The 27,180-nt window shown below is 40.3% G+C and overlaps 1 protein-coding gene across 6 annotated transcripts in view; it reads right to left on the bottom strand.

Annotated features, from left to right (window-relative positions):
* Nucleotides 1–27,180, bottom strand: part of FHOD3 (formin homology 2 domain containing 3) — a 388,990-nt gene that overhangs the window by 94,540 nt on the left and 267,270 nt on the right. For 3 of the 6 annotated variants that reach the window (XM_075022701.1, XM_075022699.1, XM_075022700.1), the window contains exons 9-14: nt 26,405–26,548; nt 23,511–23,749; nt 22,154–22,240; nt 8,368–8,469; nt 5,669–6,046; nt 2,048–2,173 (exon numbers count right to left, since the gene is read on the bottom strand). In XM_075022701.1, the coding sequence (XP_074878802.1) occupies nt 2,048–2,173; nt 5,669–6,046; nt 8,368–8,469; nt 22,154–22,240; nt 23,511–23,749; nt 26,405–26,548 (1,076 nt within the window). Of the gene's footprint in view, nt 1–2,047; nt 2,174–4,741; nt 4,820–5,668; nt 6,047–8,367; nt 8,470–22,153; nt 22,241–23,510; nt 23,750–26,404; nt 26,549–27,180 lie in introns of all 6 variants that reach the window. The other 3 variants (XM_075022702.1, XM_075022704.1, XM_075022703.1) reach the window with 2 other exon arrangements.

Here is a 27,180-nt window from a genome sequence, read left to right as displayed (position 1 = left end):
TGAGTTCAACTACCATGAATAGCAAGCTGCAAATTTAAACAAGAGCAGAGAGATTTTTATCATGTGAAGTGGAAGGACAGAGATACTACTCCGAGCACTGTGTTCAGACACTTAAAACATGTAAGAGAGATCTAATAGTTGAAGGCAGAGCACTTTCCAGTTTCACGGAGAAAAGCAGGATGAGGTGTAATGGTTGGAAGATGCTGCTAGACAAACTGGCCTCAAAATGTGAAATATTCTCCTAGCAGTGATGATAAATACTGGAATGTTTTCCAGCAGAAGTCATGCGCTGCCACTTGAAAACACATGAAGGTACAGGGGTCTTTCATTTAGCTTCTGTGAGACCCAGTACAGGTCACAAGAGATGATTACAGAGCTCCCCTCTGGCTTGACTCTCCATGAATCTGTGAATTTTACAGCTTCATCCTGTGGGGCCAAGGCATTTTGGCTCCAAACCAGCACCACACTTACGTGCATGCTGCAATGAAAGCTTGCTTTCTTTTTCTGAACCAGGGCCAGCGCGATCAACCTCTCGCGGGACGGGCCCAATGACCTTTAGCCATCTCGGCGTTTGACCACTTTGGGGTTTCTTTGCTGCAGTAGCAATCAGAAGTTTACAACAGCGGGGGCTTGGAAATCTAAAACTTCAAAAGCAGCGGGATACTTTTAATTCTTGTTTATCTTGCATCTATTTTGCTGAGGTAAAAGGAGGTGAAAATGCCAGTTCAGAGTTTTTTATTATGGTTTCACTCGGCAATAATTTAATTCCGATCAGGAAAGACAAATTGAGGCAAGTTACTCTAGGAAGATGAGCAAATGAAAAACAATGCCTTTCTCCAAAGATAAACTTAATGAAATTACTCACTTGAAAAAAAGGATTAAATCAATACCTCATGGCTAGAAATACACGCATGCTGGAAGAACCTAACTTGAACCATTCCGAGTAGTAGACTGGAAAGGATGTGAGGCATTAGGTAGGTTGAAACATACATACATACACACAAACATATATATATATATATATACACACACACACATGTTTTTCTATACACATACAGAAATACTCAAAAAAATCATTAATAAAAAGTAACTGGAATACAGACAAAGGATCCTGAAAAAGCCTTCCATTCAAAAAAAGGGTGGGAGATGATATTTATAAGAAGTAGAGGCCAGTCTGGCAACAAACAATCCAAAGCCCTCCTGGCCTAATTGGAAATTATTTAATTAAACTATTTAATTAAACTAATTAAAAACTTCTACCTTTCCTCCTTAAACTCAGCATGACATTCTTTCAAGCTGTCATTTACTTTCAAGTTGCAGCAGTCAGTTAATTTCTGGTGGTCCAAATCTCTTGCCAAGAAGAATTTCTTTCATGTATCCATAACATTTTCCTATCTTTTTTCTTCCCCTAGTTCCTTACATAAATCAAAAGAGTATTTTGATTGTTCAAAATACTGCTTTTTCATTGCTAGTGTGGGCTTCCTCCCTGCCCCCTCCCCCCCTTTTTTTTAAAGTGAGCTGATAACTGGTAGGTTATTATGAGTTTGCTTTACCTACACCAAGAAACGTTTTGCCCTTGATGAAATACAATGAGATATATCATGTATTTCCAAGGAAGGACAAAATTATGGCCTAGGAAATTCTGAGCTAAGCACCCTTCCAAGATTTTATAGTTGATTTAAGATGATAAAAGTGAAAAGAGATCTGTCTGATTTTTTTTTTTTTTTAAGTGGAAAGAAATAAAATGTGCTTTAATTCACCTTTTAATACTTAGAACGCCATATGTGTGAAGCAATTCTGTTTTATCCATTTAAGTAGAAGAAGCAGAAGTGGGACGGTAATACAACCAGCCTTTAACACCAAGTCAGAGAAAGGCTTGAGAATGAGTGGAGAATGAACATGTCTAGATTTTTGTCCATTTTCTTTCCAACATTAGAAAATATCCGGCTAGAAGATATTTCCAGTGCCCATTCAGAACAGCTTACGCTTATCTCCTTTATCCTGTCTATAAAGGAAATATTGTCAAAACACTGATTAATTCACAAACCTGTCAGATTTGGTCTCCTGAGGCGGTGAGAGAGTTGTCCCGTAACGAGAAGTGGGTGTTGTAGGGGCACTCACACCAGAGTAAGGTCGCGGAGAAGAGTAAGAGCTGCTGCCATAGCTATTGTATCTGAAGAAATGGGAAGGAAAGCAGGAGAAAGGGAGAGACAGAAAGAATCCGTCAGCAAGCAGGCATGCAACAGTAAATCCTCTCATTTAGGGGGTGGCGGTGATCCCATACCCCTGAACTTCTCAAACATCCACCTTCTGAAAATACTGCTCTAATCCCAGCTTCAAAATACGCAACCTATCATCTGTGTCACAGACATACTTGATTCAAATAGTGAGCTATTGGTATGGAAAAGGAGAGATTAGAATGGTCCTCCAAAGCGACAACTCAGAGCAGGAATACTTAAATCACTGCTCAGTTATTCAAAATTATTAGCTGTTTTGGGAGCCGATACCCAGCCGTTAGAAAAGGGATCAAAACAGTCCAAGTCAGCAGTATTCATATCTAGTGAAATTAAGGAAAACAGCAGCGTTCCTGAGACATGATCTGAACATGGACATCCATGATTTGCGAATGTTTGCGTTATAAATGGAAAGCATCCACCTTCTTTTCAATTAAAGCAGGCAGTATTTTCTCCCCACCCCCACCCCCCAACATAAGTCATAGCTTATGTGCCATTTCTTAAAATGTCTGTAAAAAATCATCACCATGGTTAAAAAGACATGTCTCCGGAAGCATGGCTTTAGAAATTTCTATTGGCCATTCCCTCCATTAAAAAAAAACCCCAAACCTGCTTGACTTCAATGTGAGCTTGCTGATCAAAGAGAAATTGTTGAATGGCAACCTCCCCAGAGTCCCCTGTATCAATGTTTTCATCCTGGCTCCCGTACCGAATAGAAAAGCCACTTGTGTTGCTTTGCTATGTCTTTTAACCATCGTACTTAGACAACATGTCAAGGAGAAATTCCTGATTTGGGAAAATGTTAACATTTCTGTTCACAGACGATACTGTTTTCCCACGTGGAAAGCATATGATGCTCTGTAGGTGAGTACTCTGCAAGGCCAACTCATCCAAATGAAAAAATTCACGCCAGGAAAAAGGGCAACATCATTTTCCTTATTATAATTTTTAAGATATAATATACTCCCCTTCACCGTATCTTTTCTCTGCTGCTTCTTCTACCACAGACATCAGCACTCAGTAATTTCACTCAGCAATTTTATTTGAAAAAGCTGGTTGGTTTCCTTCAGCTCCATTTAGCACACTCATCTAGCCGTGCAAAATTTCATTCAAAGTTTCAAGCTTTATTCCTTAGGGTACAAAACAGCATTGCTGCCTGCCAAGGCCCGTGTTAAGATCAGAATAGATTTTAGTCAGGGGTTTTTATAATGGAAGGGATCATGCTTTAGAGAACATGCCCCCTTTGGCAACAATTCCAGGTTTACGTTTTAGAAAACATGCCATCACCACGACCATCTATTTTTGAGACGCTATGCTGACTACCCAGGAACAGGGGAATAATTTTGGGAAAAAAACACTAACGTGCACGTTTCTGAGCTACAAAAGGAATTTTGCAGGAAATAATTGCCTTCGTGGCATTCCTGCCCTAGAAGAAAACTAAGTAGAAACCGGAGACAGTGGCCCAGTGGAGGGCTGTGTCGCTGGACAGTGTGGGACTTCCCTGGTAGCACGGACCTGGCTTGGGTCTTCTCTTGGGCAGGCTCAGCTCACAAAATGTTCTGCCTGTGCTCGTACTGAGTGAGCGATGAGAAAACTTGTTGTCCCGAAAACAACTGGGAGCTCATTCAGTATGTTCCTGACACTAACAGAAACCTCCCTTTCCATTTCAATCAACTAAAAGAAGACCTTCTTATCAACCATTACATTCGCTTTTTTTCTCCTCCACCCTATGAAAAAGCTGAGACAGTGCAGAATCCTTTTTCGGACCAAGGAATTTCAATTAGTCCAAAGATAACCCTAAATGGAGAGAACACACCTTCTATGGATTCAGACCTACAAGCATTAACAAAATCAAATTCAGAGGGACTGGCCTGGACACAGCATCCCTATGTATCAAATTTAGAAGGAGACAGAGATGCTGGAAGAGTAGCAAGGCAAAACCAGCACACCAGGACAAGTCTGTATCCTGTACACAATATTTATCTTTCTAATCTTCCTCTGGTAGTGGCTAGTCCTTCCATTTTCCCTTCTTGTCTCATATACCAATGCAGATGCAATGGCCTTGCCCCAGGAGCCTTCACTCTGAAGAAACCCCGTTTACCTCTTTTATGAACACATTACTGCCCAAATCGTGTAAGCTTTGCCCTCCTTTTTCTCCAAATAAACCCAGCACAATCCTCCCCCCACACCATGCCCTTGATCCTATGTGGTAACTAGAAGCACAAGGATGATCAGAGGAAAATAAATCACTGCAGAAATACTAAATATTCCAGGAATGGGTATCTACTCTCTAAGAAGTATAACTAACAGCAGCAGCAATGAGAAAGCAATAAATGAGTGTGAGAGGCCTCAGGGAAAATTGCACCTATGCAGGAAAATGTAAATTTAGAGGAATCCTAGTGTTCAAGCTGCAGGTAGGGAAAGATATGTGAACTAAGTCCCTTGTCAACAGCTACTTGGATTTACAGTCTTTTCAGCGAAATGAAAAAGTGACAAAAACCACCCACCTATTAGAAGAGAAAGATCGAAAATTAAAAGGATCAAAGGAATCAAAATATTTGTTCACATGCAGAAATTCAGAAGGACTGCTGGAAAAAGGAAGAAATAAATACACTCACAATATACGTGTACATTTTCAGCACCTAATTCAAAGAACGCTGACCGTTGGGAGAGACAGCTAAAAGTCATCAAACTCTTTTCAAGGTGATTCTCTAGCATTGTTTTTAGTGCCACATATTGCCAGTCTGGTTTACTTGAAAACAGATTGAGATGAAACAATTTCTTTTTGTTTTTAAATATGTGGGATGGAGATATTAAAAATTAAAAATAAAAACTAAGAGAAATACATGAGGAGCAATTGAACTGAGCAGATGTTGCGGAGGGAAAACTGCCTATTCTGAGCGCTATATTCTCTTTACAGGGTTTAATCTACTTCTCTTATTACAAGCACGAGTTGAAATTGCAAATGACAGGGATGTGCACTGTAATCTAACAACAAATTTGGGATTTGGCAGTTCAGTCTGAAGCCAGGATTTCACCCCTGAATTCCAAGTGCTGATCTGATCTCTCTTGGTTTTATAGCAGAAGAGCTCCATTAATTTTCATGAAATCATGTCTGCAAATTACATTGTTGTAAATGACAGCAAAATGGTGTTCCTTTCTGTGATTTCCCAAATCACAGGTTATTTATCTCCTGCTGTACAGGGAGGCCAGGATATTTATTAACTACTGACCTTGAGGAGGAGTGAGACAAAATGAAGGCAGCAAAGGCAAGGGGAGAATATCAATCAAATCAAAATACAGGCTTACAGGACTAAAACTAATACAGTATGTTCTGCAAATAATACAACAGAGAGTGCATTATTACTACTATAAAACTCTTGAAAGGTGTTACTCATTTATCTAAAAATTAATGTCAGCTGTATAAAATCTACCTGTTTTCCCTCATCAGTTCTGCTTCCTTTTCTTTCACAGATGCTGGAGATTCTTCAAAGTCGTACGAGAAGAGGTGAAAAGGAGTATGTGGTACATAAGGTAATTTCTCCACCGTTGGAGATGCCTTTGGAGTAATGGATGCTGATGAATTTTGGGAAGAGCTTAGCAATGCTGCCGCAGGTGAAGATGGTGATGAAAGGACAGAGTTATGATGAGAGACAGATGAGTCAGGCACAGAAGAGGAGCTGCTAGAAGAGCTCTTTGCTTTAGAGCAGGAGAGAGGCCTCTCAGCTGGAGAAATGGCACTGGAGACGGTTGAAGAATCAGAACACCGTGAAAGGTTTTCATTCACAGCCTCCCATGCACCTGGGACCCCACTGCAGGAGGAAAATATTGTGAGAAGGGGAAGGAAAGGAGAGAAAAATGGGGAAAAGAGAGATCAATAGATAGTACCACTTGGAGGGGGGAAAAAAAAAAGTCAAGGAGAGTCAGACAAGCAAAAAATTCCCAAATTTAGACAATCATCGTGTCTTTGCACATAAAGTAAGAGAACTCACATCTTTGTATCCCAGTGGGATTCTTCTTAGGGTTGGAAATACTGAGGAATGGAAGCCACTCAGTTTAAAGGAACGGAAGGGGTTTAACCCACAGGCTTCAGAACTAATTTTCACGAACCTTTTCACAACCATTTTCCGAACAATTTCCAAGTATTTCAAGTTAGGTTGTAAGCTTTGTCAGAGCAGTACAAAGCAGTCTCAACATGCTAGGTAACATGGTCTGCAGAGTATAGATGCTTCAAGATACAATCTGCATGACTGCCTCTAGAAGGCCAGATATCCGATTATCATCTTCCCCGGTGAGCTGATCTTTTTACTAAAAATGCTCATGTACCGAAGATGAAAATCAAATATACTCAATCAGCACTGTTCTGTCAAAATTAATGTTTAGAATGATTTCAAAAGCAACACCTTACCAGGTCATTTGCCTAGGTATGAAGACACTAATTTCTCTGAGTGCCAGCATCCCACGTTGGTGTTAGATAGACTTGTGGAGTTGCATCAAGTGCAACAGAAACCACATCTGCTTTGCCCTGGTGAAGGCAGGTGTCGGTGAGCGACAGAAGCGGCAAGGCAGATGAAAAGCCATGGGATCTGCACTCCGGGATATCTGTTTTCGCTATTATCTCCAGCATAAACACTGTGCATGGGTTTTGGGCTGGATCACTCGGCAGGTGGGTGATTTCATTCTCCTGAGATCGCCTCTGCAACCCACCTACGGGCACGCGAGGCACGGCCCTCCTCTGAGGAGTGCGGGTTGGGCACAGCATATGCAACAAAAACATAATGCGTGTTATGTATGTTAGGATATTATGAAGTTAATCACCAGGTATATACCAGGTAAAAGCTCCATGGGCAGTCTGGAAACCTTCACCTCTCACATGAGCTGTGCATGACAGCGGTCACTGAAGCCAGGCTAGTCTTACCTGTCCTGACAGCACCTAACTCGAACGGCCATGGTACAGGTTGTTTTTGTTATGCTACAGTGACAGTGAAAGGAGGTATTTAGAAAAGCCATGGGAATATCGACCAGTTATCTCAAAGTGATTATTATTTTAAGAGACCAATGACTTAAAAGCGCATCATGCCCTTTACATGGCTCTTCCTCATTTTTTTTTTAACAGTATTTTAGTGTATTCATGCGATTTACTAATAACTTACGCCTTAACTTTGACTTTTAAGAATTGGATTTGAGGAAATTATCACTTAATTTTGAAATTTCAGGCTGCCATTGGCAAGATTTGCAGACTGGAAGATATTAATAACAACAGTGCAGTATTTTCTTTGGAATTCACACATTAAACAGTTTCCTTTCTTCCTTCCGTGCTGTACAGCGTCTGCATGAATGTGGTTTATTTAAAAAAAAAATCCAATCTCATTTGCTGAGTTGCAAAGCCAAACAATTTAACCTAAATCAAATGGCTGTCTGGAAGAAAGAACATATTTTCTTTCTTCCAATTTATTAGGATAAAGCTGCCAGATGCCAAATCTATATATACCTCAGAAATAAGTGGAAAATTTTACATGAGAATATTGTTTGGATAGGTGGCTTGTTTATATCCATATATACACAGATGGGCAGGTATGTATAAAATGAGATATCTATCTATCTATCTATCTATCAGCTTTGCCTCAAAGTAGTTCTTTCCTATTAAAACATGAACAAAATTGACAGAAATCATAGGCAGCATTAAAAAAATGTCAATCTTCTCCATAGCGACAGATACTGCTAATAAGGTTGTATCGTGAAAACAGGCATGAAAACCTACGAAACCAAGCAACATCCTCAGCAAAGTGCTGCAATGTTTCACCATTGCCTTAACTAAAAAGATAAACCTAAGCCATGCTTAGAAGTTATGCTTTCTGCTAAATCGTTTAAGATTTGTGAGCATTACTCATTTTGTACAAAGGGAGTGAGCGCAAACAGTTCTTAGTGCGTTGAGCCTATATAATTAAACATGTTTCCATTAACACACACACAGCCCGACAAAGTTTTTAAATGCAGAAAGATTTCCTCGGGGGTGGCTTTAACAGGTGATCTAGGAACGTGAGTGAAAAGGCAGAAGCTGCCACACGCTGTGCTGGTGAGCTCATGCCAGAGCCTTGAGGAAAAGGTGAGGGACAAAGTTGAATCCCGGTACCTGGCTTTGACCTGCCTACTGGCCTCTTCCTCCCCCTCATCCTCAGTATTGGGCTCTGTGACTGGCTGTTCTTCTTCCTCCTCTTCATACTCTTCCTCCTCTCTGAGGTCAGACCAAGGAAAGAGGCATGCAGTGGGATGGAAAGAGAGAAGGTGGAAGAGAAAATGACGTGAGTCTCCAGAAAAAGAAATGCAATGAAGTTAGAAATGGAAGGAAAACACTGAAGGGGGGGGGAGTTATGGCCCCGCTTGTTAGACAGAAAGCCACCTAAAACTTCCCGCTAAATATGTGCTGGTGCAAGCGTAGCTACCGAGACAAAAATTTTATCCTCTCCCCTATTTACGTTTTTCACTATTAATTTTTAAGATCCTGGAGACACCATTGTTTTTTCTTGAGCTTGGCTTTCCATTTGCTGCTGCCCTACCTGCAGAGGCATTAATGGAAAACATTCACGACAATACCAATGGTCAGCTCATTAGTCATTAAGCTCTGTCTGTTTGGCTTAAAGGACAGTACACGCTGTGCTGGCATGGGACAGCTGGCACTGGACATCACGCTTTCTAAATTAACACAAATAAAACATTCCTGTTAAGCAACTGATAGCTCAACTGGAAAACAGAACAGGGTGAACCATTAAGTTAGAAATAACAGAGAGACCAAATCAGTTCAGGACTATTTGCAAATAGCAATATTTAAGTTATTGGATGCCAGTATATGAAATATTTCAGTAAAGAGTCATTAGTATGGTCAAAGCAGGCTTCGGTTCAACAGTAATTCTGGCAGAGGAGAATTGTAAGTCACGCATAAAGCCTCCATAACCTACAAACCATGAAAATAAAAAAGAAAACTGTATTAACACAAAAAAGGCTACATTGTCTGCCCCCTTTCCCTCCCATTTATGCTTTTTCCTCCCCAAACCAACAGACTCGTGGAAGATTTAGAAAATATTCTCTCTCTGGACTTCTTTTGCATTTGCAGTTGATCCAGTTCTCCACTTAATGATGTATACCATTAGGTTACGTTCCATGCAAAAAATAAAACATATAAACAGTAATAAAGTTTGTAAGACGCTCATAATCCTTGCATTTTCCTGAAAGCTGGTTTTCTTTTCTCTAATTCTGAAGGGATGCTCTGTGCATTTTTTTCCATTCAGAATTCGTTTCCATGTCATAAGAATAATGAATATTTACAATGTGAGATCACGAACTCATCGAGTGTGATGCAAAGGGTCAATCCAAAATTTGTTGCATTTGTATGGAGTTAGTTATAGAATAATCAGGAAAATGGCAGCACCTGGAACTTTTCCAATACTCTGGCAAACATCTACAAGGTAAACACTTACAACCATTCCTAAGGTATCATAGTGACATAACCATCTCAGCTGTCATCTCTCCATCTCCCTGTCCTCTTCACAAACATATACCTCCCCTACAAAGACACCTCTCGACTTCCACACTGGTATACCAAAAAAACAGGAAAAAAGGAGTTGATCAGGGAGCATTTGTATCATTCATTCTCCTTACTAGTGAGCAGCTCAAGACTAGCTTTGCTATTATCTGCTGTGAAGGGCAAATGTCTGCATCTGCCAGTCCTACAGCAATCACTTTTGGGAAACAACTCATGAAGCTCTGTGGGATCACGGTTCTCTGATAAGAGCACAACGCATCCTATAATGCTGATAGCACAGCTATTGCTTATACAAACAAGAGCAGCCCCCTTATTACTGTGTTTTAAGCTCCCACCAGGTTTCCAGATTGATGACAACAAATTCCTCGCTCTCCTCAACTGTCTCAAAATGCCTCAAATCATAAGTGAAATACTTATCTGATTTGCTGTATCTCATAAATTTGAAAGGGTTCTTTGAGAACTTATTCGTTCACACGACTGCGTGGTAGTAAGGACAGGAGTTTATACAATATGGGTTGAACTGGGGACCACTGAGTTATAATTGCACTGAGCAGAAAGAGAAGCTGAAAAGAAAAAAGCATCCAGAACCAAGAGGGTTAGCTCACGTTTAAGGACCACTTGATAACTCAGGATCGTCAGTGATCACACTAACACGTGCCAGGTGAGCACCACATCCTTGGTATTTCCCTTGAGATCCTGCCATCCTAGTTTTACATCTTGTGTTTATAACCTTGAACCTACTTGATATCAAGTCTTTTATATACCGGCAGTGAAAGCTGTTCCCTTCCCCACCGTTCAGAGTTTTTGTAATCACTATTTGTCAGATTAGAACATTTAATTGGTACCTAAAGGCCTGAATCTACTTTTGCTGTATAGTCTATTTCCCTAGAGCCAGCTGGAGTTTGGAACTAAGCAGGGACTTACTATTCTAATTTTAGGCACCCATTTTTGAAAACTCTGAGCTTCTGTGTAGAAAGTGTATAATTGTCAAGTGAACCATACATTAAATACTACAGGTGAGCAGTAATCAATTAAAATACAGTCCTCTGGGTTTCTTACTGCTGTGCAAAATATTGTTCGAATCCATTATTAGGAAAAACTGATTCCCACACAACTAGCTCAATTATAAGTACGAAAACACCCTAAATTAAGCCTGTATATAATAGCCTTCATAAAATAAGGATATATGACCAGTCCCTCACAAAAATTTTACTGCACCTTACCCTGGAAGGACTAATTGTCTGCAAAAAAATCCTGAAAACCAAGCAGCTTTAAGAGTTACAACAGAAATGCCCATATAAGCTCAGGTTAACATTTGAAAAACAAACTAGGAAACGGAACTGCGATATCTCAATTTTCAGAGGCATCAATGACATATTTTCCATAAGCACTAGCATTTACTTAAAAACAAGATTAAAATAGAAACAGCTTTTCAGAATCTATATAAGATAGCTATGCTTAAAGCACCGTAGCTTTTTACATACATGCTTCTTTATAGTAGGCTGTGCAATACATCCACGTGCTGAAAGCTGTTACAAAACATGAAATTATTTTAATCTTTAAGTCAGTTACTGGACTGAAAACCATTATCACATAAAGACCAGTTTGGGATGTGTAAGGATTTGGCTTCAGTCTATAGGTAGAGACACACTCCTGCCTACAATGAGAAACAGAACGTGGACCAGGAGGTGATATGATCTACATGGAGCCAAAGAGAACGTTTAGCCCCTGTCCGCCTTAACGACGGGTCATGAACTATTAATAATGTCACATGAAGGAAATACTTCTGTCTGCTGTGCTGTTTATCTGCAATTTCGTCTTAGGAAGCAAAAAGTCAAGAGCCCACTTCTCTCATGTTATGACTTGCTGTACTCTAAAGGAGCAGATCAAGAGTAACAGCCCCTTAATTTGTACATTATTTGAAAATATCACATTTCAAAAGAACTATGCATGTACAGCAACCCTGTGTGGCACACTTGCTTTTACAGTTTATAATCAGACATGCACACACCCCTAATGAGTACTGCTTCCAAGCTGAGTATTTTGTTGGAAGTTAATCTCTTACTGATTTTTGCATGTATTTCTGAACTGTGGATAATAACAAAGAAAACTGAATTAACTGGGTGGGCTCTAAGAAGTAAGCATACGCAAATCCCCCCCCATCCGCTCAGGGCTCACGGAGTACACCAAGCACGCGTTACACACCTACTCGAGTGACCGGCTTGGGGGACCGGCGCTTCCAAGGCTGCTGACAGCAGAGCCTGCTCCCCAAGAGCCAGCTGCTGAGATACCAGATGGACAAAACCAGGAAAATGAGTTTGTTTACTCCTGACCCAAAACGAGGACCTCTATCATCTCCTGACTCAGCTTTTCCTACGGCAGAGGCCCGAAGTTAACCGACGTCTTCCCTTCCCTCCAGCTGCCCAGGAGCAGTGAAGTGGCTCTGTGAGCCCATCGTCATACCGTCGCTGCTGGATTAATCTCTAACGAGAATCCAGCGAGATCATTCCTCTGTCGGGCCAAGGACTCTTCCCTCCCATCTCCTTGACTTCCACATCAAAAGCTTGGAAGAAGCTTTGACTGGGAAGCTCTCTTCCTCTGCTAATATTAACTCTAGGAGGACAGCAGGGACACGGGAACTGGTCGGAAAAGCCCGAGGAAGGAGCTGGCTCCGCGTGTGCCGGCGGCAGAGATGACTGGTGCTGTGCACAGAGGTGGGCACCCTCCCCAGGCTGGGGGAGCCAATTTGGTCGGGGGAACTTGCACAATGGAGGTAAGCGTGTGCTTAGGAGAGATGCTCAACGCTTGGAAAGTCCTTTTTCGGCAACTCAACTCGCAGTTTCAGACCCCTGCGCTATCCCCAGAAAGTGGATCAGATTCAGGTCAGAGGAGAGGGGTAAGCTCACCGGCAGGAATCCTGTGCTCTTCTTTCAACCACAGCGATAGTGGCAGTTGTTTCGCAGTATTGTTAGAGAACAGATATTCTGTCCGTGAAAAGAGGTAGCACCTGTTAGCTAAATCTTTCCTAAAAGGTAGAAAAGGAAAACTTCCACTTGAATATTTATTAAAATGGGAAAACACCAACTACAGACGGATGACGTTCTTGTAAAGCTCAGAGCATCACACAGTGGGGTGCTCAAACAGAAGAGCAGACAGATTTGTGAATTCATCTGGACCCTTCAGGGTTGCATGTTCATTTTTGTGTGCAACGGAGAAGGGATGATGTGGGAAAGCTCACTTTCCCTCCTACGTACACAGGCAAATTTGGTGTCAATGCAAGAGTAGAATTAAATTAAGAAATACGATTCACAGGCAGGTTTTTCAATTAAACTAGGTTGCAGAAGCCAGTGCATTTTTTCAGTAGCACAGAGGAACCCATCCTGTCCAACAAAATGCAAATATTTATCCTGCGGCAGGAAGGAAGGGCTTCAGCTAATGCTGGAGGATCAGATATATTCAGCTAACCTTAATTAAGGCTACTGCTGGGTTACTTCAGTTCCATGATAACAGTACCAGATGAGAAGTATTTAAACAAAAGCTTTATAGCAGTGAAAACGAATTTCAAAACAATCGCTGTGTTTATTTTCATCTTTAAAATGGATTACTGCTACAGGCTAATACTCCCACCAAACAAACAAAACCCAAAAACCTCACAAATCTTTGTGAAGTATATCATCAGTCATGGCAACTAACAAGCATCTACTAGGGCACAGGTTTTGCTCAGTTGTTTCAACTAAAGTTTGACATTAAGGTATTTATAGCCCCTCAAAATATGCGCGTGTTTAAAAAGACTATGAAAGTGCAGTTTATGGATAGAGAACCGCTAAGGCATCAAAGCGAAATCTAGGCAAAGGCTTTAGAACTACTGGATTAACCTTTCTCCTTTTTAAAATAAATAATAATAATAAATAAAAAGAGTGCCAATCAAACTTGTCCTGCTGATATTAAATAGCTAAATAGCTACTCTAAGTTGCAGAGACACAAACACAAACAAACACAGACTGATGAAAGGAAATGGTAATCAAGGGACTCATCTACAAGTTTAGCTGAAGGCAGGGGCAAAGTCCACAAGATGCTAGGCATCATACGTAACACACGCCGAACCTAGTCACAGCTAGGTGATTTTAAAACTAAGGCATCACTCTGAAGACAGCAACTCTCACTCCACAAGAACTCAAAGCACCCAAAAATGCTCTCTGGCTTACCGGTCCCTAGAGCTGAACAAAGCGTACAAGGTTATGCAGTCTCTGTCCTCTCCAGGCTCCCACCAAACTCCTCCTTTTGCAGAGTTTTGATGAAGGCAGCCTGAAGGAACTCAGGCTTTCTTTCTTCTAGCTTGTAGCCCAGAAACACAAGTTTCTCGCTCCCCCTTTCCAACCCCCGCCCCCGCCCCAAAGATACAGCTAATAGAAAAATCAAAGGCTGTGCTGAAGAAAAAAAAAAACCCAAAGCCAGAAAATAAGCATGAGTACAGAAACACATTCTGCTCTGCTTGGTATCACAGGAAATTTTTAAAGTGAAAGATATGCTATAAATTGTTTTAATTCAGGAAGAATTTGACCACCGATGTTTGAATATAGAACAACAGAAAAAAGGATAGTCTTGCCATAATTAGGCTACCAACGTTTTGGTCTGTACATACAATGCACATAAAAGTTAATTCATGAGATAACAGCACATTAAAATATCTCCTTTTCGGTATACGATTCCAATTTGCTTAGAGCTCATTTAGCCTTTACTAAAGTCTTACTAAATATTTCCTTCTTAATTTTGCAGGTTATTAGACAAGGCCCTAAGTGTACTTCTGTGCCTTTTGTGACCATCCACAGAATTATACAGAAATTCCCAAGAAACGTGAACGCTGGACTTCAGTGAAAAAAGGGGCCTTGGAGTTACAAAGCAACCCAGAGAAGTCGACTGGGGAACTGTAAAGCTATCGGCCATTATTCCCACACTCTCTGAAAATCATCCGATGTGCCATTAATTACTGATGACGAATTTTCTCTCTCCCTGTATTTTTGTAATTATATCAAGCGCTTTTCAGTTTAGCTTCTTTAAATTACATTCATCTCAACTTTCGCTGCCTTTCAGGGGAGCAGCTCCTGACTAGGACTACAGGCCACATTCAGTGAAGTAAGGCCACCATTAGCCATGCCACAATATTATTCTAAATTAAATACTACAGTTGATCTCTCGATTTTTTTCTTTCCAGGTTGTTTTCCCCCCTTCAAATGCCTGACCTGTTTTACCTCTCGCACAGCACTTTGAAAGCTGCTTCCCTCAACCCCTCACAGGTGAACAAACAGAAAATGAAAAATGTTCCATCAAGGAGAGATCTTTACAAGCCACAGTGGATGTAGTTTTATTTTTGCTTGCAATCGCTTGCCGTTGTCCTCAATTTATGAGTGAAATTCCACTTTCATAGGTTAGACAGCACAATTCATAGCCAAATTTCTAAGCCCTTGCAAAACAAACAAATGTTTTGGTACACTTCTGCTGCTTCTTTCTTTCTTTCTTTTATCCTAGCTGCCAAAACAGATTCAACTATCCTTTTATGTGAAAGGTGAAAGTGGTAATAATTTAATTGTATCATTTGTTACTCTATATAAAAATATGGCAATATACTTCCTCCTCCATTAAAAAAAAAATAAAGAAACCAGCCATTAACCCCCCTGCCCATTTCCATTCCACTGCTATGTGTGATAGACCACTGCAGCTGGTGCAATTATGTGAAGATGAAAATACATGAAATGCTATGGATAACGACTTACTTGCAAAGCCTCAAAATTTGGCCTTCTGCACAGAAGGGAAACTAAGATGCATAATTACAAAGGTCAAAGGGAAAATTATTTAGGGTATTTCTGCCCTAAATAAAGAAAACTGCTCAGAAAAAAAAGTTGAGGAAATGACAAATAATGTGAAGTACATGTATTCACTATGTCTTCACATTACACTGTTCTTTATCTTTAGGTTACTGTTATTTTCTTCTCCCTAAAATATGATCAGCAACAACTTTTCACACCTAAGTAATACCTAGGTAATGCCTCCACACTTGCTGCCCTGCTGCAGTTGGTTTATATAGGACACATCAAAGCAGAGCGAGACAGCAGAGTCTCGCTTAAGACACTGGCAAGGCTTTGCGAAGACTTCGAGAGTCCCAACTCTCTGATCATCGAACAGCACTGCTGTCTTCACATCTGTACGAGCAGAGAGGTAAAGAAAGAGAATCATGACGCAGAGAGACTTTAGGAGCAATAAGTACTGAAACATATACAGAACGAGAGAAGAAACGGTGTTTTCAGAGCTTGGAACTGCATATTGGCTGACACTTGAAGGTCACTGTTATTGCCCCTTACTTCAAAGGGAGGGATCGGGAAATGGCATCCTGCCAAACTGCTGTCTTTTTTTCCTCCCGTCGCATCCTATGTGTAAAAAAACTTTCCTGGCCTCAGAGGATCATGTTTACAAACACCGGGAACACAGTGTGGAGGTGAACTCTCTCAGGCACATGTAGTCCAGTGCATAAGGCGCTACCACGGACCTCCGGAGAGATGTATTCACCTCCTGGTTTGGCCTTACATTTCCTCAGGTAGTTCACTAAAGCTAAATACACAGTGGAAAAAAAAAGGAAAAAAAAAAATTAGGCTAAGTCACACTGTGCTTTCATTTGCCATGCAGCTATAACCTCATTTAAGTTTCAGTGCTTTCTTCATTCCTCTTGAAATTCAAACAGGGAAAATCTACCATTGCCTTTACAGCAAAGTACAGTGCTGTCTATGGGACTCTGCATGTATACCAACTATAAAACATTTCCTTTCCGCAAGACCCACAATCAGCAAATCGTACCCCTACTACATAACCTGCCATTTCTACAGAGATATTTTAATTCAGCTAAAAAGTGCTGGTATCAACCTGAGACAGTAACAGGACCTGTACTTGAGATACTCATCAAGCTGTAACTTTTAGATTTTTTTTTTATTATTACTCATGCATTAGTGGGTCGATCCCTGCCTACACATCAATGGAGTCTTTTGTCGATGGTATGGCTTTGCAAGAAAATTTTTCTTAACCCATCTCATGTCTCTTCCTCTATTACATTCCTTACAGGAGCTTCCAAGATATTCTTACAAAGAGTAAGATCACAAATCTCACATTTTTATTCTCTCTCCTTTCACATCTGCTTGACTTCATGCTTCCCATAACCCTACCTGCACAAGAGAAAGAAACGTGTCCTCCCTGCCCCAAACCTAAAATAGCAGATCAGATTTTGTATGTTACTGTTGTCAAAGACTAATAAAGGTCTGATGCTATGAACAGATGCTACCTTACCAAGCCTTTTAATTTCGTAGATAAATCTTCTTTCCAAAACCACTGCTTTTACATCCCATTTCCATTTTTGCCCATGCCAACTAAACTGTAAAAAAAGTTCCTGTCTTCCCCATAACCGATCATATGCCATTCTATTTCAAAGCCCCCGCAAATGCTAGGTAGCTCAGCTCATACATATATGTATTAAAGAGATCCTTAGCATATCCACAGAGAAGTGACTGCATGTTTATCCTGGAGATGTTTTCTTTGTCTAGATTCATGCCTCAGTGTTTTAAATATCCAAAACCAGGAACCAGAGAAAAACATCTAGGAAAACAATACATTTGTTTCGTTCTATTACAGCAATAAAAATAAATTAATTTATTTTCTCTTCTGGGCCTTTAATAATCCACAGCACAGCCTGAGTCCTGCATTAAATGCTGATGTTGAGTCTCCTCACCTTGCTGTTTCATACCTGTCATACCACTCATTGTATTTGTCACAGACAGCAACTCTAAGAGATGTGGAATGTACCCACCCTAAATAAAATAATATAAACGCCACCCACCACTGTAACCAGCACTTTGATTTACAGCCATAAGTATTTACATTGTCAAAACATTTCACATAGTGTAGTGGAAAGTCACCAGAACTTGAAACATCATGACAAAAACTAGAATTTTGCCACAGTAAATGCTAGAGAAAAATCAAAGATTAGTTATGGTTTAGGATGTCTGAAAACATGGGAAAACATAATAATAATAAAAAAGAAGTCTCAGCTGTATTTTGGACAAACCACCCCTGCAGGCCTGGCTCTACATGAAGCAATTTGAATAATCAGTTAATGGGGCATAATAGCCAAACTAAGGTCTGTGCTGTTGGTTAGAAACTCGACAGGAATCCAAAATTAAGCAGAAAAAATGCTTAGCATCAGAGGTTCAGCTGTGTTCATTGTTTTCTGGTAAAACCAAAATAGTGTCACGATCTTTTCCTGCATCTTGGCAATCCTCAAGCGCCAGAAACATGTATTTTCTGACAAACAGATCCTTATGACTTCTTAGCGCAGCTTTCCTTTATTTAGACTACAATTTTCCCATTTTTTTCTAGGACTGTAAAGGGTGTGAAAGCCCTTGAGCTCAATGTGCACCGTGCAATGGTGCTGTGTCCTGCTAGCCCAGCGATTTGCAGGAAACTTTGGAATTCCCTGTGCTACTCTTTGCTCAGAGGAAGAGTCAGAACAGCCTTCTAGGCAGGACCCTAACAAAAGCATTGTTTATAGGTACATAATTCCCTGTTTGTTCCTCTGCTGTTCTTTCCTTAATCAGTACAGCTCTCCTGAAGGCCAAGTTTCTTCAGACTGAAAAATCTAGAAGCCTCAGGTGAACCTGAACGGTTGGTCTTACTCGTACGTTTTTAGCCCCACAGTCTAAAAAAGACGGCTTCAGTCACTGATCCAGAATGCAGCCTCTGCTCTGATGGGTTTTTAAGATGCAGTCAGCTCTTCTGTCGGTTATGTTTCAAACACAGGAATACTGACAAGAAAGTCCTAACTCTGCCTGGCTATCTCTAGATGAACACGTATAGTGTTATATGACCAATCTTAGTAATTCTTTGGCCGTTTTTGATGATATAAAACAAATCAAAGCTATGAAGAAGAAGAAGAAAGCAGAGAGTCTGGCAAAGTGAGACAAATACCTAATCCCAGCCATTCATAACTTTATAAACCTCAGCCTTTGTAACTCATTTCACAACGCTTTGACAGAGCCGTTCACTCAAACGCTGGTAAGAGGCGTCACCGTAAATCGCGTAGAAGCTCCCTTGAGTGTGTTTGCTAAGTTTGGCTGACACAGCTCTGCTGGGACACCCAGGGAGCAAGACGGGGCGGTTGCTGCGCAGTACTGAAGAAAGGGAAATGCGCAGCAAAATGTGAAACACGTTGACTTGAAAAACTGGGAGAAGTACCTGTTTCTGGTTTGTATGTTTAGTATAGGGCTCCTGCGGAGCACCTGTCCAGTGCTCAAGAATGCACCGAGAATTTCTGAACTACCTGACTTCTACTCCCTCGACACCAGACACGACGAGACTGAAAGACAGACAGACAGCAATTTGGTTTTTAACGATTATATAGCCAGAAATCACTGCATACAATAACAACATCAATCTAGTGCAAGTTCCAGGCCACTCCTTACATTTTTCCCCGACTCTATCCATTGTGTGGTTGGAAAAAGCTAGCTTTACTTTAAAATGAAAAAAAAAACCAACATGGAAGAATTTTTTTAAAAGTCTACCACTTAAGAAACAGTATGCTAGACCACAGATTGAGAGCACTCAATTTGGACCAGGGCAGAAAACCTTAGGAGGTGCCCTCAGCGAAGCATTTAAAATGTCATGTTAACAGGACTGAAGTTCCCCCCAGGCTTTTTGGTGCTCTATGCCATCATAGTAAAAGAAAGAAGTTTTCAGCAAAGCAAACCTGCTGGTGGTCAGGACTGGCATTTTAATGTACACTGCAGCAGCTACATATCCTTAAACCAACCTTCAGCCTTTCCTAGTTAGTAGTCGTTATCAACTTCTTTATTTATTTATTTAGTAACAGGCACATTAGGCTGGGTTTCACTCTCCATGAAAACTATTTTAACACAAAGCAGATTTGGGTCTTTATTTGTTTTGAACCACAAGCAAAAAAGCAATACATTTAGTTTGGAAGAAGATTGCCAAATGGATGAAAAAGGCCTGCAAGTTTTCCTTTTGGTTGCCCTTAGCATTTACGGTCAACTTTTCCCAGCTCAAAACCCAAAGTCTGCTCTCAATTAGCCTGGCGTAAATCAGAGCAACTCCATTGACTTCAGACAGCTTTTCTGGATATAGAGCATTGTGAGACAGAACAGAATTTGGCCAATATTGTCTTTTTTTGTTTTACCGGCACCACGGATTTTTCTCTTTTTGGAAGACTTATCGGTTGACACAAAGCAGATGACTGTGAACAACCTGTTTGATGTGGTAAACAAAAGCAAAGTAACTGCCAAACCAGCTGACAGAGTTAGAAAGAAAAGAAACATGAACACTGTGGGAAGGAGAAGGCTGAGGAAGAACTTGAACCTTCTACTGATTTTGGTAGTGAAGTCCAAAAATAACCAAGAATATTGCCCAAAATAAAATTTAGTACAGTGCAAGAGTTTGACTTTAATCTCTAACCATGTCCGTCAGAAGCAATTCCACTGAACTTGGTGGTTCTAATCCACTGTAAAACCATAGACAACTGCAACCACACACAAAGTTTAGATACCAGCAGGAGCAACACAATAAGATTATCATTGATATTGCTACATGTTTCCTGTTGGTAAAGAAAATGTAGTGAAGGACTAAAGAGACTGAAACCCATTTTGCAGACTATTTTTCAGAAAATACAGCACTGCAAAAAATTATTGCGAACTTTTTTCCTTCCTTGAGAGGGACTAGGATGATGAACCAAAAGGTCACTAGCAGAAGACAGATCTTTCCTGGATGAACAAGAGTTACTTTGAGTTTAGAGAGGTAATAAGCAATTTTTATCCATTTGTACAGATTCCTCTCTATAACATTAACAATGGAAGCAGAAGGGACACAACAAGCATTTCTTTTGACAAACACAGGTGATGCCTGCATCATATTTTAACATATGATTTTAAAATTTCATTACAAATTGCAGCAAGACCTAAACTTATGATGGCCTATTAAAATCCTTCAAACCAATAAGTATGTTGCATCAGAGACCATGTCAGAGGCCAATTTGAAAACTTGATTCCAGTAGGAACAATGCAGAGAGAAAAACCTCTTTCCATTTAAGGTTAATTCAAACTTTATAATTGTGTAAAAACTTTGTACGAGCCATTCACTCTTCTTCTGTTTAAATCTTAATGAATAGAAGCCATAAAGCTTTTGCTTTTTTTTTTTTTTTGTCCCAGTTTAGCTATCAGATGTAGAGATACTGTTGCATTCATCTGGACTATTTCACCGTAAGTTGAGAGACTCACTGGGTTATGATAAAGCAGGAGGGCTGGTTTTCCTCTTCCTACCACGACTACAGATTTGGGCAGATGATGAGACTAAAAATGTGAAGGACAGAATCTGCTTTTCTGAAATGCTTGTTTACCAGAAACCTAGTGGGATCTATAGAAGAGCCAACAGCTGACTAGCTTCTTGTTATGGCAACTTTTAAAATTTCACTGGGCGTAGAACTTGCATCTTTGGGTACCAGAACATATTCTGCGGTCTGTAATGTCCAATAGGAAAAAAACCAACTTGCTAGCTACAAGTAATACTCCCTGTCTTTACCTCCTAAGAGGGCTGGAGAATGGGGGGAGTGGGGGGAAGGAATTTTATTTAACTAATAAGCGAAGTAAAGATTGGTGTAACATACATTCATAACTGAATGCCTCTTTCCTTACAGAGGCAGGTGAACAAGTTAGAAATTCCAAATGGAGTTGAAGGGAATTTAATTATTTTCCTAGAGAAGATTCCAAGGATAACTGCAACATGAAATTAAATTTGACTGCTTAAATGAAGACTTCTTTCCTGGTTTTAAACTTAAATTATGCTCTAAATTATGTCACTGTCAAAGAGGGTGTGGAGCAGAACTGGGTAGTTTTTTTCAAAATAGTAGGATAATTATTGAAATTATGCTATGTTGGTGAAAAAATATTTCAAAGAACTTACGAAACTCATCTGCCATGTTTCTACTCCCCCAATACTAAAAATCAGCTCAAACACAAATTCATTAGGAGTTACTGAAGAATGCAAAATAAAGCTAGTAAGCAAACATTAATAGTGAGAAAACGTATCGGTAGAAGTTGTTGTCCTGCATGACTTGTATTTGTTTAATTACAGTTAGAGAATCAACAGTTTCTGTAGAATTGAAGCATCTCTTCATTTCCAACCCAAATTCATCAGTTAAAAAAAAAAAAAAAAATCAATATCTGCTCCACATCCACAGATACAGATTCCCAGTCGCATTTGTAAGTCATGAAGCAGGGCCCAAGGTCATGCACGAGGCATCCCATGCAGAGCGGCTGAAGCCCCCAGCTGTACTCACGCTGAAGATGCTTTAAACTCAGCCTCAAGCGCACTGTCATCCTTGTCAGCAGCCTGTAAGACTATGGGGCTCTCAGCTGCCAGCCCACTAAAGACCCGGCCAACAGAAGGTGAAAGAAAACAAGCATGAATGTGTTGCCAAATGCAAGAAGGAAAAAACATAAGAAAAAAAGAAAAGCCATTATGAGGTATATGACATTCAACTACTGTTTAAATTATCTGGAGTCTTCTATTTTCATATTGCCTGAAGCCATTAAACTTTATTCTACTCAATTTGCTTTGCAAGAAGGGCTGCTTTACACGTAATGCAGGATTTTAAGGCTCTAAGTTCACATCCAGCGCTAACCAACAGGAACCTCCAAAGAACTTCCCGAATGTTATAATCAACACGAGATACGCTCTTCGTGGAGCACGCTTCGGTTTTGCAAATTGCACCTTCAGCCACTGGATGACAGTGTCCAGCTTTAGCTCTCTGCAGTGCAGGATCTTCACCTGAGCTAGTCAGCCACATTCCCTTTATAGTCAACAAAGAGAAACAGCCAGTTTCAGAGCGTGATTCAGCTTGGTTGAAATTTCAGGCATGTAGAATACGGTAGATAACTGAAGGCCTACCAGTGCTTGCTGCACGCCACTGACATCAAAGGGAGGCGAGCTGATCAGACATTTCACTTAGACAAAATTAATTTCAGCCTTCTTGTGCAGTAGTCAGACATGCTGAGGATCTGCAGCTCTCTTTTTTCCTGAGCATGCATAGCCCCAGCCAACCGTTACGGGACTGGCAATGACGGTAGCTTCGACTGAATCCGGTATTGCAGGCTGCTGCTCAACTAGTCATTACTGTCTCTCTTTCACTAATTATAAAACATTAGATATATTCACTACTACAGCATAGCCTCCAAGGAAAATATTTATGCTGGAAAGCTGATTGCAAAAAGGAAAAAAAAAAAAAAAAGAATTAACTATAACATACACAGGACAAATAGCTCTGCATTAATGTGACTATGCCCTTGTTACAATCTTCTATTATGTGGGTATATTGAATATAAAATCTGTCAATGGATGAAATTACCCTTGGTTAGTTCTCATATCAAATGCTCTATCTCATGTGGTTTGGGTCCACTTGCTTAGGGTATGATGGTGCCAAAGAACTTGGCTATGTAGATAAGTCAACTACAAATCCATTTCTTTTCATTGTTGGTGTTTTTTTTGTTTTAACTCTAAATATGCTTTTTTTTTTTTAATTCAACGGAAAGAGGGAAATAAAGAAAACAAAAGTATGTCAGATTAATAAAGTGCAATGAACGTAATGGAAACTAATAGAGGAAAAGAAAGGAGTATTCCCCAGCTCATGCGCTTACCTCTCACTGAGATCTTCAACACGCTGCCCGTGGCCAAGCACGAAGCTAGGACTTGACTGGCTGCAGGGACTCGCAGGGGCCGATAAAGTGCTTTTGACGTTCTGTACCGAGTGCCTGCGGCTCCGCCGGCGTTCTAAGCCCCTTCGCTCGCTAGTGCCAAGGCTGGCCCTTCGCCGGTCCTTGCGCCCACTGGGAGGGGGGTCAGCACTCTCATCTCCATCCTCGTGTCTCAGCGTCGTCTGAGAAAGAAAGGAAGAAAGGCGACACTTCGGACACGGTGCCTTTAGGTACCGCCGCTCTTCACACCCAGGCTTTAAAACTTAACTGACCTCAACATCATTAACCCCTATCAGCGTCAGTATTTCTATAGCTATCCCTGGAAGTTGCTGATTATCCATTAGCGCAGTGTAGCAGCTCTAATAATGGAATTAAATACTGATGCCTTGTATAGAACACTACAGGACCTGTAGCAACACATTTATATATCTCCTAGTTTGTGTGGGTTTTTTTTATGTAAGACTTAATTTTCAAGGAAGCTGAGCAGCGTTGGACACCTACTGCTCTTTATTTCCTTCCAAAATACTTAGGTGAAGCCTTGGCTCTAGTGAAATCAACAGAAAAAACTCTCATGCATTGAATGACTGAACTTTTCCTCATGTTCAGACATGACATTTGTAATGATCGAGTGGAAGTTACTGTCTACTACTTTAGAAAGTATTTTAGAATAGCACCATCATTTCTTCCCAGCCAAGGAAGAGATCAGCAGATACGTATGTAACTGCATTCCTTTTAAAAATCTCCATTTTCATACATCTCCCTGCAAAGTAAACAAAAGAAAAAACCTCACAAACAAAACTATTTCTGTGAACTGGTATCACAACGGATTAAAAGAAAAAACACAGACTACACATCTCCTCTAAGCCTCCCAATTTTTAGGTTAGCAGGATTACTTTCATGTATGCTTTTCAGTGGAAAATTCAGTATTTCCTGCCAGTTCAGAAGCACCATCAATACAGGGGAACATATATATAATATCGGAAAAGGATGATGCTGAGAATAGCATGGCCACAATGACATTTGACAAAAACTTCTGACACAGGATGGGAGCTCATCAGCTGAAAATAGTAGAGGAGTAAAATACAGGCACAACATCTAGTATCTTGAACTACAGCACGCAGCTGGGATGCCAATGTGACATACCTCTAACAGAAACGGAGCAAGTGCTACCTTAGGAGACATGAGGAGAGATATTGCTGGCAGAAACATTTAAGTAATCTTTATATGAGAAAGATCCATTCAAATAGGCAAGGGTGCAGAAGAGAGCGATGTGGGTGATCAGAAGAATGCCTATCTTCCTGTTTCTATCAGTCTTGTTATTCTGATAATTCTTACCAGAAGTGACTTTAAAAAAACAAAGGCAGGGGGAAGTGTGATATCTCTGCTTAGGGTGTAAAATCTACTTCAGTGGAGAAGAAAAGATTTTTCAGATAAAGAACAACAATGGCAGAAAAAAGAAAGAACATGCATAGTCTAACCAGGGGTTGTGAGTTTTTCCAGTATATAAACTGAGGGGAGTTGTCTGGGGTGGGGGGGGCATCGGTCAGTGATTGGTGAGCAACTGCTTTGTGCATCACATGTTTTGTATATTCCAATTCTTTTATTGTTATTATTATTGTCACTGTATTATTATTATTATTATTATTATAATTATTATTAGTTTCCTCCTTTCTGCCCTATTAAACTGTCTTTATCTCAACCCACAAGTTTTACTTTTTGTCCAATTCTCTCCCCCATCCCACTGCAGGGGGTGAGGAGGGAAGGAGCAGCTGCATGGTGCTTAGTTGCCATCTGGGGTTAAACCACGACAGCATGTCTAAATTTAGTCTGGTCATCAAGAAAAAGCTGGTACCCGACTAAGCCAACTGCTAATTTTGCAATCAAGTCTTTCAGTAGGCACAGCATGCACTAAAAAACCTGCTTTTAAGATTAATGATCATGTTTTAAAAGGGATTTTATGAGCTGATGCCTCTGACAACAGAAAAAGAAAGACGAACATGGAGCCCTGCCATTCTCATGTTCTTATTTTGGCCTGACTCTTCCTGCAAACTGCTGTATATAAAACTTAACTCTGCTAAAGTTAGTGAAGTGACATGGGTGTAGAGTTGAGGAAGAAAATGGAGAATCAAATCTACCAAATCCTTCGCTGGACTCAGAGTGAGATAAAGTCATTTCATTTCATCACATCAGAACACGAATTCACATCTACATTACATTAACTTCAGCCTAAGCCTCCCCACTCCAACACTTCCCAAAGTCTGAAAAGAGGCTAATAATTAAGAAACTGGATATCCTACCCTTACATATAAATACTTCTGAAGTAGTTATTTTATACTTAGGTGGTGAATGTGGAGTCACTCATTACTCCATTGCTGCAAACTGTATAGGATCTGGTCCAGTGTAAACTCGTAAACAAGGACTTGCTGGGTATTCAGCTGCAGAACAAGTGGTATTTGTGAACCTGAGCTCAGCCGAACCTTTTTCATGAGCTGAATACTTTTGCATATGGAAAGAACTTCTACTTACTTCAGGATGTGTAACTACCAGTCTGAGAAAGTTTTAATTGCAGGCAGAACTGCCTCTAAGGAGGCTAGTAAATACGCTTGTTTGCCTTGGAGTATGCCCCAGCTTTAGTACGAAATGCATTTGCATTAAACGCAGCTACGTACCGTAGCAGGCCACATATACGAATGTGTATAATACTTCTAGCAACCAGATGTTTTCCTTTTAAAATAAAATAGATAACCAAATTTCACCTAGGTTACATTCCCCCCCTCCTCTTGGCTTTGAAGTCTGCACAAGCTGTAAGATGCATAAAACAGGGCATGTTATGTTACCTCATAAATGTTAAATTGCTCAACTAAGTCCAAGTCTGTTCCTTTCTTGTTCAAGTGTCTCTGTGAAATAGCTTCAATGCCTAGCTCTTCCAGACAGTCCACAACGTCGTAGAAAGAGTCTTGATCTGGCAACCCCGACAGAGTCTAAAAATCAAAGGAAAAACATTTAAATCTGTTTGTTTTGAAAAGAATTAAACAAAGGTTTTTAAAAGCGGGTGGCAAGTGGTGCTATGTATGATTTCAATAAAGTTAAACCCATGATGTGGGATTAGAGACACCGCTAGAAAATAAAAAACAAGTGGCACAGCTTTTAACAAACAACTCTGTGCACTGTGTAGAAAAATGAATAATTGGCAAAACAAATCAATGTTGTTATTTCATACAAAAAAGTATGGAAAATGTGGGCCTTTAAAATACACAGTTGGATTCTTCCTGGCTTCATTCAAGTACAGATTTAAAGAACAGAGAATGTTAAAGCATCAAACACAGGGATAAAAGCAAAGACAGACAAAAAAACAGTTTAGCTAAAAAGAGTGAAGCTGATTTCCTACTGATTCCTTTAAGTTTGGCCTTAAGAAGAAAAAGTCCAACGCACAGCTGTGTGATGTCAGGACAGCAGGAAATATCCTGCACCATGTGCCTACTGTCCTCCACACCTGCAGCAGAGGTCATCCTCCCAGCGCACAAACTGGTTTATGTTACAGAGATATCAACTCCTCCCTTCCTCCCTTTCAACTTGAAAAGCCTTATGAAAGGTACACTGACTCCTTAACTCT

The sequence above is a fragment of the Buteo buteo genome, chromosome 3, assembly GCF_964188355.1.
Source record: "Buteo buteo chromosome 3, bButBut1.hap1.1, whole genome shotgun sequence".
NCBI classification, from domain to species: Eukaryota; Metazoa; Chordata; class Aves; order Accipitriformes; family Accipitridae; genus Buteo; species Buteo buteo.
The sequence above is the reverse complement of the archived record's forward strand: the minus strand, read 5'-3'. Positions and strand labels throughout refer to the sequence as shown.